This window comes from Panthera onca, chromosome F1 (assembly GCF_046562875.1).
Source record: "Panthera onca isolate mPanOnc1 chromosome F1, mPanOnc1 haplotype 2, whole genome shotgun sequence".
Classification (NCBI taxonomy): Eukaryota; Metazoa; Chordata; class Mammalia; order Carnivora; family Felidae; genus Panthera; species Panthera onca.
Window position 1 is genome coordinate 70,639,008 of NC_138355.1, and position 10,580 is coordinate 70,649,587.

Below are 10,580 nucleotides of genomic sequence, written 5' to 3' on the forward strand. Positions count from 1 at the left end.
GAAGATACCCGTGAGGTGTCGACCACTGGCCCAGCACACCCACGGTGCTCAATGCACACATCCTAATGTCTGCTTGGGGATGTAACGATTAATTGGCACCTTGAACTTAGCCTGGCTAAAACTGAAAGCTTGAGGGGCGCCTGAGCGCTCAACTTTGACTCAGGTCATGGTCTCGCGGTTCGGTTTCTAAGTTCAAGCCCCGCATCGGACCCTACTGTCAGAGCAGAGCCACTTTGGGTCCTCTGTCCCCCTTCCCCGCTCTCTCTGCCCCTCCCCCACTCGCGCTCTCTCTCTCTCTCTCTCTCTCTCTCTCTCAAAAAAAATAAATAAATAAAACTAAAACCTTGAATGTTTCTCCCACAAACTGGTTACTGGTCTCAGTAAATGGCACTGCCATCTACCCGACTGGTCAAGCCAGACCCCGCGCCCCCCCCCCCCCCGCCAGCGCCATCCTTCAGGGGATGGAAGTCTCCGTCTGCCCGTCCCCGCATCCTCCCCGCATCCATCATTCCACCCTGTGTGCTCTTGTCCAGACACATCGCACATCCGTCTCTCCACTGCCTCCCACCGGGCTTGCTCCTGACACTGGCCGCTGCTACTCTGTGATCCCCACCTGCCAGTGACAGGCATCTAGAGTATCCGCTGGGTCAGGCCACTCCACCGGTGCCCTCCAAGTCCCTGCTTGTGTCTCCAGCCTCACAGGGCCCATGCCCCTCCGCCGGGCACCCGGCCTCCTGACCCCTGCACGTACGCCCCTCCACCGGGCACACGGCGTCAGTGCCCCCCCCCCCTGCCCCCAGCACTAGGCCTTTTCTTTCCTCAGAGCATCGACACATATTTCCAACCCCACAGAAAAACTCCTTTCTTCCAATTGTCCCCACTAGCTCCTTCTCATCCTTCAAATCTCAACTTAAATACGATCACACTTCAAAGAGGCCTTACCAAACCATCTCACCTAAAATACATTTCTCAGGACACCTGGATGGCTCAGTCGGTTGAGTGTCCAACTCTTGGTATCGGCTCAGGTCGTGATCTCCTTGTCATGGGATTGAGCCCCACGTGGGGCTTGGAGCTGAGCATGGGGCCTGCTTGGGATTCTCTCTCTCCCTCTCCCTCTCTGCTCCTCCCCCTTCTCAAAATACATAAACAAACTTTAAAATTTATTTTTTTAAATATTTTTTAATGTTTATTTATTTTTGGGGTTTTTTTTGCAACTTTTTCTTTTTTTTTTGGGACAGAGAGAGACAGAGCATGAACGGGGGAGGGGCAGAGAGAGAGGGAGACACAGAATCGGAAACAGGCTCCAGGCTCCGAGCCATCAGCCCAGAGCCTGACGCGGGGCTCGAACTCACGGACCGCGAGATCGTGACCTGGCTGAAGTCGGACGCTTAACCGACTGCGCCACCCAGGAGCCCCTATTTTTGAAGGAAAGAGAGGCAGAGTGTGAGTGGGGGAGGGTCAGAGAGTGAGGGAGACACAGAATCCCGAAGCAGGCTCCAGGCTCCAAGCTGTCAGCAAAGAGCCCGATGCGGGGCTCGAACCCACAAACCACGAGACCATGACCTGATCTGAAGTCGGACGCTTAACCGACTGAGCCACCCAGGAGCCCCTAAAATTTTGTTAATGTTTATTTTTGAGGAAGAGAGAGAGAGACAGAGCGCGAGCAGGGAAGGGGCAGAGAGAGAGGGAGACACAGAGTCCAAAGCAGGCCCCGGACTCTGTGCTGACAGCACAGAGCCAGACGCGGGGCTCCAACTCACGAGCTGTGAGATCATGACCTGAGCTGAAGTTGGACGCTTAGCCGACTGAGCCACCCAGATGCCCCTAAATAAACTTTAAAATAAAATACATTTCTCTCTTTCCTCCCTGTTGACTTTGCTGCTCTGACACCCTGATCAGTTCTTTAACAGCACTTACAAACTTTGTGGTTCTATATTCATTTCTTTGGTGCTTGTTTATAGGCTATCTCCCCACACTGCTAATTCCATAGAGGACAAAGGCCCTGTTTTGCCCACCGTTGTATCCTCAGGACCTGGCACGAAGTAGGTGGTGCATAAGTATTGATCAATGAGCAAAAGGTAGCCAGCGTCCCGGTGACAGCGATGCCATCAGAGCCCGTCCAGAGACTGTCCCCACACCATCAAAGTGCTCCCCAAGCCCTTCCTTCAGGCTCCAGTCTCTACCATAAATCCTCCTGTTCCCGGATTCATCTAGGGCTCATTTCAGCAAAGGACAAAGGAAAAGGGGCCATATCACCAAAATCTCTATTCAGGTTGATGACAGCATGAGTGGATTGAAGACTTACTGGGAAAAATGGATGAGAGAGGGGGAATGCCAGGAGACGGGGCAGAGCACGTGCAAGCCTGGGGGAGGGACAGCGTGTGGGGACCCGGGCAGCCAGCAGGGCGTGCCCCTCTTCTCTTCTCTGGTCCCTTAGATAAGACAGTAGTTTGCCCATGCTCCCACCCCACACATAGTCCCTTCCTTTGTAGCATGTCCCGCCAGGAGAATGTGCCACCCCAGGACTTTTGGTCAAGGATCTCTAATTCCCTAAGGGACTTCATAAATACCATCCTGATCGGGGCTCCAGGAGGTAAGGAGAGGCAACAGAAGCCACTGCATAGGAGGCAACGAGGGTGGAAATCAGGAGCGGAGGTAGAGATACAAATAATAGACATCTGCTGCCGGCCGAGAGGGCCTTGGCATTGGGGCGGGGGTGGGGGTGGGGGTCTGTGTTTATTGGAGTCTCCCCGGTGTTAAGTTTTGGGCCCTGGCCTGAGCCTCTTTCCCAGCGCCTGTAGGCAGAGCACACAGGAGCCTGCCGCACGGGAACCACGGGGTATGCCCGTGTTGCCTGGACTCTGGCCCCTGGTGGTGACACTTTAACCAGCACACACAACTGCTCCCTAGCCCCGTGCCTCGTGCCTCGGCCACAGACAGTGTGGGGGAGACACCCAGAGACAGGAGGGCACCCGGGAGCATGGAGGGTGCGGCTGGACGTGGGGCTCCTCTGGGCTGGGCCGGGTCAAGCTCCGGGGACCCTGGGACCAGAGTAGCATTGAAGGGGCTGGGGAACTCAGAGGAGGGGCTCGGGAAGTCCACCAATTGGAAGGAAGAAAACGGGAACCTTAGGAAAGGGGACTGGGTGATTCCGGACAATGAGCAGCCAGTGTGGACCAGAGATGGTGATGGGCCGAGGCTGAGGGAAGTCAGCAGCTGAAGGGCGGGAGGTCGGGGTTGTGAGGGCAGGCTGGAGTGGGTCAGACCCGGACACGCATCCCATCTCTGTTACTTAGAAGTTCTATGATCTGGGGCAACTTATTTAATCTTCCTCAACCCCTGTCTCCTTCTCTGGAAAATGGGGACACTTGTAGAGCACGTAACGGTACTCGCTCCACAGGATCCTTGGAACTAGGTAGGATAATGCATGTAGAGTGCCCAGGCCCGAGGAAGGACCCCGGGAAACCTGGAGCGCTCAGGGCGGGAGCGCAGCGCTGGGATGAAGGGGGGGGGGGTGAGGCGGGGGCCCACACAGCCCTCTTCTGCTGCAGGGCCAGCCGGGTACCTACGGCGGGTCAGCGGGGCCCACCTGGCCCACGAGCTGGGCACCGCCTTCTTCGAGCGGCAGCAGCTGTCGGCCGCCATGGCGGACACCTTCCTGGAGCACCTGTGCCTGCTGGACATCGACTCGGAGCCCGTGGCCGCCCGCAGTACCTGCATCATCGCCACCATCGGTAAGCAACCCCCCCCCCACCCCCCAGCCTCCCGGACCTCAGGCCGGGTCATTCATTCAACAGATACTTGTTGAGGCTTGGCAGCCAAGGTGTCAGGCCCAGGCCCTGGGGGTAGATCAGCGAAGCAGACAAAGATCCCGACCCCTGGGGAGCTGACAACCCAGCTGGGTGAGACAATAAATACTAACTGTAGGGGCCCCGGGGTGACCCAGTCAGTTAAGCTAACCGTCCAACTCTTGACCTCGGCTCAGGTCACGATCTCCCAGCTTCTGGGTTCGAGCCCTACATGGGGCCCTGCGCTGTTGCAGAGCCTGCTTGGGATTCTGTCTCTCCTTCGCTCTGACCCTCTGCCACGGGTGCTCTTTTTCTCTCTCTCTCAAAATAATAAAAATGGAAAAAGGCTAAACATAATAACTTAAAAAGGAGTAAATATTTAGCACGTGAAAAAGTGATAAGAACAATGGAAAAAAGAAAAATGGAGTGGAGGAAGGGACCAAGGGCGGGGGGTGGGGGGGGGGGCAGGCTGCCGTCCCAAGCGGGGAGAAGATCAGATCTGCGCAGAGACGGAAGGAGATGTGAGGAGGGCGGTGTCTGTGGCGGGTGGGGGAGAGTTCCAGACCAGGGGGCAGCCAGCACACAGGCCCTGAGTCAAAGAGGCTGGGACGGTTAGAAGACATCAAGGGGAGAGTGGCCGGATGAAGGTATTGTAGAGAGAAGGCCATGTAGGGCCTGGTAGCCACTGTCACAGTCTGAGTGGGGTCCCCCCACCCAGAGAAGTGGGAAACGACGGCCCAGCAATGAGCAGGAGAATGACTGGTCTCCCACTGCACTAGGGCCGCCCTGGCTGTACTGGGGAGACTGGGGTGGCGGTGGGGCTGAAGAAGGAATCAGAGAGGAGTCAACTAGAAGGTCCCATTATCAACTGAGCAGGAAAGACGGTGGAGGAGAGGTTTTGAGGGGAGGAGATAGGAGCTCGCTAGGGGCGGGGGAGTTTGAGGGGCACAGAGTCAACCAGAAACACAGGTCTGGGTTTGGGGCAGGGTCCGAGTGGCAGATATAAATGTGGGAGGTGCCAGCATCTAGATGGCATTTGAAGCCACCAGACTACCACCAAGGGAGCGAAGAGAATCAGGCATCTGATGTGAAGGGCGAGGGGGAGGGGGGAGCAACAGAGGCAGAGAAGGAGCGGCCGCCCCGGGAGCAGGAAGCCAGGAGGGGCGCGTCCTGGAAGCCACGTGAGGACGCGTGTCAGGTGCTGCCGAGGGGCCAGTGGCCGCATTTAGCGACACCGAGGTTCCCGGTGACCCTGGCAGGAAGAGGTGCCGGCGAGGCGGGAGGCCAGCGCCGACTGGAGCCCGAACAAGGAAGAACAGGGGGCGGGGGGAGGACCAGAGGCAGCGAGCTCCGAGAACTCCTGCGACGAGTTGTTCTTCAAAGGAGAGCAAGGAGACAGGGCTGGAGCCGGAGGGGAACTGGGGCTCAGAGGGTCTTTGGTGATGAAACCGAGAACACAGGCTTCCATGCTGATGGGAACGCTCCAGCAGAGAGGAGAGCACGGATGGCTGGGGCTGGGGAGGTCGGCAGAGCGGGGGGCGGGGGGGGGGGGGGGAGGGAGGCAGGGCAGCTCGCTCGGGCCTAGAAGGCCTCTCGGCTCCAAAGGCCCAGACGGACCCCAAATGCCCGACCCGGCAGCCGTCTCCTGCCTTGCCCCCTCCCGCGCCGGGGGACCCCCGCCCTGCAGCACCTACATCGCCGCCCGGCTGAGGACGCTCCCCTCCGAGCCCCCCACAGCGCCCCCACCCCCGGGAGGCAGGTGTTGGCTGCAGAGGGAAGCAGAGCTGCTGACGGGGGAGTAGAGGCTGCTCAGGGAATAAAGGTCGGGTCTCCGGCCTCCCGTGGCGCGGTGATGGGTTTGCTGCCCCCCCCACCCCCCCACCCCCGGCTTTGGGAAGAAGGTCGCCTGAGCGGATCCCCGCTTCCAGGGCCGGCCTCGCAGTCGGTGGAGCGCCTCAAGGAGATGATCAAGGCCGGGATGAACGTTGCGCGCCTCAACTTCTCGCACGGCTCCCATGAGGTGCGGGGCGGGGCGGGGCCGGGTGGGCGGGGCCAAGGCCTGCGCGGGACGGGGTTGGGGGGGGGGGGCGCCCTGGCGACCTTCCCCTGAAACGCCCGCTCGCTGGTCCGCAGTACCACGCTCAGTCCATCGCCAACATCCGGGAGGCCGTGCAGAGCTTTGCAACCTCTCCGCTCAGCTACCGACCCGTGGCCATCGCTCTGGACACCAAGGGACCCGAGATACGCACCGGGGTCCTGCAGGGGGTGAGAGGGGCGGGGCTTGGGGCGGGGCCGGGGGTGGGGGGGCCCGGGGCGGGTCTCACGGCCCCTCTGGCCCCGCCCCTAGGGCCCCGAGACCGAAGTGGAGCTAGTGAAGGGCTCCCGGGTGCTGGTGACCGTGGACCCGGCGTTCCGGACGCGGGGGGACGCGAACACCGTGTGGGTAGACTACCCCAATATCGTCAAGGTCGTGTCGGTGGGGAGCCGTATCTACATAGACGACGGGCTCATCTCCCTCCAGGTGCAGAAAATCGGTGCGGATGGGCCTCCGCCCCAGCCGCGGGGACGCGGGGTGCGCTCCTTCTCCCTGGCCCCCTCGCCTCGTAGACCCGCCGCCCCCGCCCCTGGCCAGCGCCCTCCCCCACCCGTCCCCGGAGCCCCCGGGGTCCAGGCTTGAGGGCTCAACCCGGGTTGGGGCCGGACTGCCGGGTTCGTCGTCCCTCCCACGGACGCCCACCGGTGCCTGTTCCGTGCACGGCCCAGGCCCCAAGGTGGCCAGACAATAGGACACGGGTTCCTGATTTCCTGGGGGCCCAAGCCCCGTGCCCCCCCTCCACGACTCTGCCCCCGGCTCGCCCCTGACCTACGCTGGCTCTTTCCATGCCTGCAGGCCCGGAGGGGCTGGAGACCCACGTGGAGAACGGCGGCGTCCTGGGCAGCCGCAAGGGCGTGAACCTGCCCGGAGCCCAGGTGGACCTGCCGGGGCTGTCCGAGCAGGATGCCCGGGACCTGCGCTTCGGGGTGGAGCATGAGGTAGACATCGTGTTTGCCTCCTTTGTGCGGAAAGCCAGTGACGTGGCTGCCATCCGGGAAGTTCTGGGGCCGGAAGGACAGAACATCAAGATCATTAGCAAAATCGAGAACCACGAAGGCGTGAAGAGGTGAGGCTTGGTCCCTGTCCCCACCAGGCCCCAGCCGTCCCCAAAGCCCTGCCTCTTCTCCAGCCTGCCTCTCCCTGGCGTCTCCTGGCCCTTCCTCAGCCCTGACACCCCAACCGCCCAGGTTTGATGAGATCCTGGAGGTGAGCGACGGCATCATGGTGGCTCGAGGAGACCTGGGCATCGAGATCCCACCTGAGAAGGTTTTCCTGGCTCAGAAGATGATGATCGGACGCTGCAACCTGGCGGGCAAGCCTGTTGTGTGTGCCACGCAGGTCTGGAGTGAGCCCTCGGGGGGCCCCGCGCGTTCTCCGGGCTGGGGGAGGGTGAACATCCTCACCTTCGGTCTCTAGCACATTTTGCCGTCCAGTGTTTGATCCTCAAGCGACCGAGCTGGGAAGAGACACTGTGAGCCCGCGTTTTGAGACGAGGAAACGGGACAGCCAGAGGCACACAGTTCGTGGCTGTGACCCTGGCTTTCAGGGCCCTCTGAGAGTGGCAGAGAAGTAGCTCGGGCAGGGACCCCAGGCAGAGTGTGACTGCTACAGCTCTGACGCCCAGATGTCCCCCAGATGCTGGAGAGCATGATCGCCAAGCCCCGGCCGACTCGGGCAGAGACGAGCGACGTGGCAAACGCTGTGCTGGACGGGGCGGACTGCATCATGCTGTCGGGGGAGACCGCCAAGGGCAAATTTCCCGTGGAGGCAGTAAAGATGCAGCACGCGGTAGGGGGCGCCCCGCCGAGACAGATGCGCCGGAAGCCCCGCCCCTTCCGGGCTCCAGCGCCTCGCCCCCGCCTGACCTCCAGGTGTTCGCAGATCGCCCGGGAGGCCGAGGCTGCCATCTACCACCGACAGCTGTTTGAGGAGCTGCGCCGGGTGGCGCCCCTGAGCCGGGATCCCACTGAGGTCACTGCCATCGGCGCGGTGGAGGCCTCCTTCAAGTGCTGTGCTGCTGCCATTGTCGTGCTGAGCAAGTCTGGCCGGTAAGGAGGACGCCGGCAGCACCGAGAGAGAGCTTTGGGTCAGGGGCACACTGGGACGGGCCCCGGGCCTGGGTTCGGCCTTGTCATCAGGGACGAAGGATAGAATTCTGGGGCCAGAGCAGAGGGAGCTCCAGGAGAGCGGGAGGCCAGCGGGGGCGGGCCTTGGGCACGGCAGGAACTGTGCTAGTGAGCTCCAGGGAGCTGGAAGGGCAGTGTGACATCACTGGGCACATTGGCTTCCAGGCCATCTGGGCATCTGGGGCCCCTGAGCAAGTCCTCTACATTCACCCCACAAAGCCTTACAGTGCTGAGTGTTCCAGAAGGTCCCAGAAGGTTTTAGTTCAAGTCTTTGCTCTCAAATCGGCCCTGAGACCTCGGGTAAGTCACCCAGGCTCTATAGACCACTTTTTCTCGTGGAGTCGTCAGGATTAACAAGAGACGTTTGTGAGTTAAGTACGATAGGGTTTCATGTTTCTCCAGAAGTTTCTTATTATCTGCCTTGACATATCCTTCATTGCGTCTTATCTTCCTTGTGTGGTAAGAAGGGCAGGCATTCTTATGCCCATTTTACAGGTGAGAAAAACAAGGCCCGGAGGTATATGATGACTTACCCAGGGCCACACAGCTTGTTTGTGACACCTGGGACCAGAACCCCAACTCTTGTTTCCTGGCTCACTACTGCCTCACTGTTCTGAGACCTTCTCCACCTCCTGCAGCTCAGCACAGCTGCTGTCTCGGTACCGACCTCGGGCAATGGTCATTGCCGTCACCCGCTCTGCCCAGGCTGCCCGGCAGGCCCACCTGTTCCGAGGGGTCTTCCCCGTGCTCTACAGTAAACCTCCAGAGGCCATCTGGGCAGACGACGTGGATCACCGGGTCCAATTTGGCATTGAGAGTGGTGAGCCACCTCGGTTTCCTCCCCACCCAGCCCTAGGTCTGTGTCATCAGGCCCCCGACCCCACTTTCCACACCCACTCGAAGGGCCTCGCCTCCCTCCTCTGGTCCCAGATTTTCCCTGAGAAGGTCACTAAGACACCGGGCTATTTGGGCCTCCGGGGGCCAGGGGACACACTGAGGAGGGCAGTGGGAGAGGGGTCGGCCCAGCCGCCGCTGCTGGAGCTGGATGGGACGTAAGGAGTAAGAGGTGAGAGTACAAGGGGGACCCCGTACCCCCAGCTGTGTGGCTGTGAGCATACTCTGTCTCCTCCCGGGGGCGTGGCAGCACTGGCAGCAGGCCCAGTACTGAGCCGCCCGCCCCGCACACCCGCGGCGGCCACACTCTCTGTGGCGCCACCTATGGGACTCTGTGCACTGGAGGAGACGGAGGGTGGCGGCTGGTTCTCACTGTGGGGCTGGCCAGCGTCCCCCAATGGCTGATGGTCATCTTCCTCCCGCACCCCTGCTAGGAAAGCTCCATGGCTTCCTCCGCGTTGGGGACCTGGTGATTGTGGTGACAGGCTGGCGACCTGGCTCTGGCTACACCAACATCATGCGGGTGCTGAGCGTGTCCTGAGATGCCGTGCCCCGCTGACACAGCCCAACCCGGACCCCCACCCCCTCCACCCCACACCCCTACGGCCCCACGGCCGTCTTCTCTGCTCTCCTCCCTCCCTGCCTAGGCCACATCTGCCATCCAGCCCCATCCCAGGGTGCCCCTTCCCCGCTCCATTTCACGCAGGCCCCTTAAGTCTGTGTCCAATTAAGCACTGGCCATCTGGAAGCACCAGTCCTCCCGTCCCTGCACCCAATGCTCTCAGCCTAAGATGCTCTGAGCCTTTAATCCTAGCTTAACTGGTTAATTCTATTCCTCTGGGCTTCCCATACTGGGGTGGGGGGGGGGTTTGCGGGGAGGAGGGGAACAGGGCCATCATGTCCACCGTCTCCACAAAGTCACCATTTAAAAAATGTTCCATATCCATGCAGTCTGATACCCTCAGCGTGGCCCTCATGCATCTCCTGGGGAGAATGCCACCTCTTTCCTCACCGTGACACGGTGACGTCAAAGCACCACCGTTCTGGGGGAAACTGGGGTAGACCAGTGCCGGGGAGCACAGAGAGCCGCGTGGGCTCATCCCGTCACTGTCCTCACCAGTAGGCCACTCCCTGGCTGTTCTCATGCCCACCTCCTGCCTTGCTGGGTCAGAGGCCCCGCTGCTTCCTCCTGCACCCAGACATTCCTTCCTGCCCACCTTGGTCCCCACACAAACCAGGAGCCAAGACAAGTATCTCTAGTTTCTTTCTAAACCCAGCTGTTTGGGAGTGATTCTAAAACCCAGGACTCTTCACCCAAGAGAAGGATGACTTAGGGTCCTGGCCCTGCATTCTCTGCTACTGTAGAGCAGATGTGGGGCCTGGGACGTGGGGTAAGGGGTTCCCCTTGTGCCTGCGAAGGCAAAGGTACTGAAGGGCCTGCCCTTCCCCAGGCTCGGATGTCTCGGGTCCTCCCCTTACTCTCTCACCAATGGTAAACTCTAAACTCCGAACAAAACCCTTAAAAGTAGCAAGAGTCCACCCTTCTGCAGCTCCCTGTAGGGAGAGGGCTCAATATTGCTGCCTGCTGATAGAGCTGAGCGAGGACCCTATAAGGACAGGGAGGGAGGGAGGGATAACGGAATGGCTGAATAAAATGAATTAATGATAAATAAAACT

General features: G+C 60.4%; 1 protein-coding gene across 2 annotated transcripts; it reads left to right on the plus strand.

Annotated features, from left to right (window-relative positions):
* Nucleotides 1–2,876: 2,876 nt before the first annotated feature.
* Nucleotides 2,877–10,175, plus strand: PKLR (pyruvate kinase L/R). 2 transcript variants are annotated; one of them, XM_060644711.3, is made up of 11 exons: nucleotides 2,877–2,987; nucleotides 3,552–3,734; nucleotides 5,717–5,808; nucleotides 5,922–6,053; nucleotides 6,136–6,322; nucleotides 6,679–6,949; nucleotides 7,071–7,221; nucleotides 7,519–7,671; nucleotides 7,765–7,931; nucleotides 8,648–8,829; nucleotides 9,338–10,175. In XM_060644711.3, the coding sequence occupies exons 1-11, from the start codon at nucleotides 2,981–2,983 to the stop codon at nucleotides 9,442–9,444; spliced, it is 1,632 nt and encodes a 543-aa protein (XP_060500694.1). In that variant the 5' UTR covers nucleotides 2,877–2,980; the 3' UTR covers nucleotides 9,445–10,175. The 2 variants fall into 2 exon arrangements, with proteins under 2 accessions (XP_060500694.1, XP_060500692.2); XM_060644709.3 differs by lacking the exon at nucleotides 2,877–2,987 and adding an exon at nucleotides 3,304–3,415.
* Nucleotides 10,176–10,580: the final 405 nt, after the last annotated feature.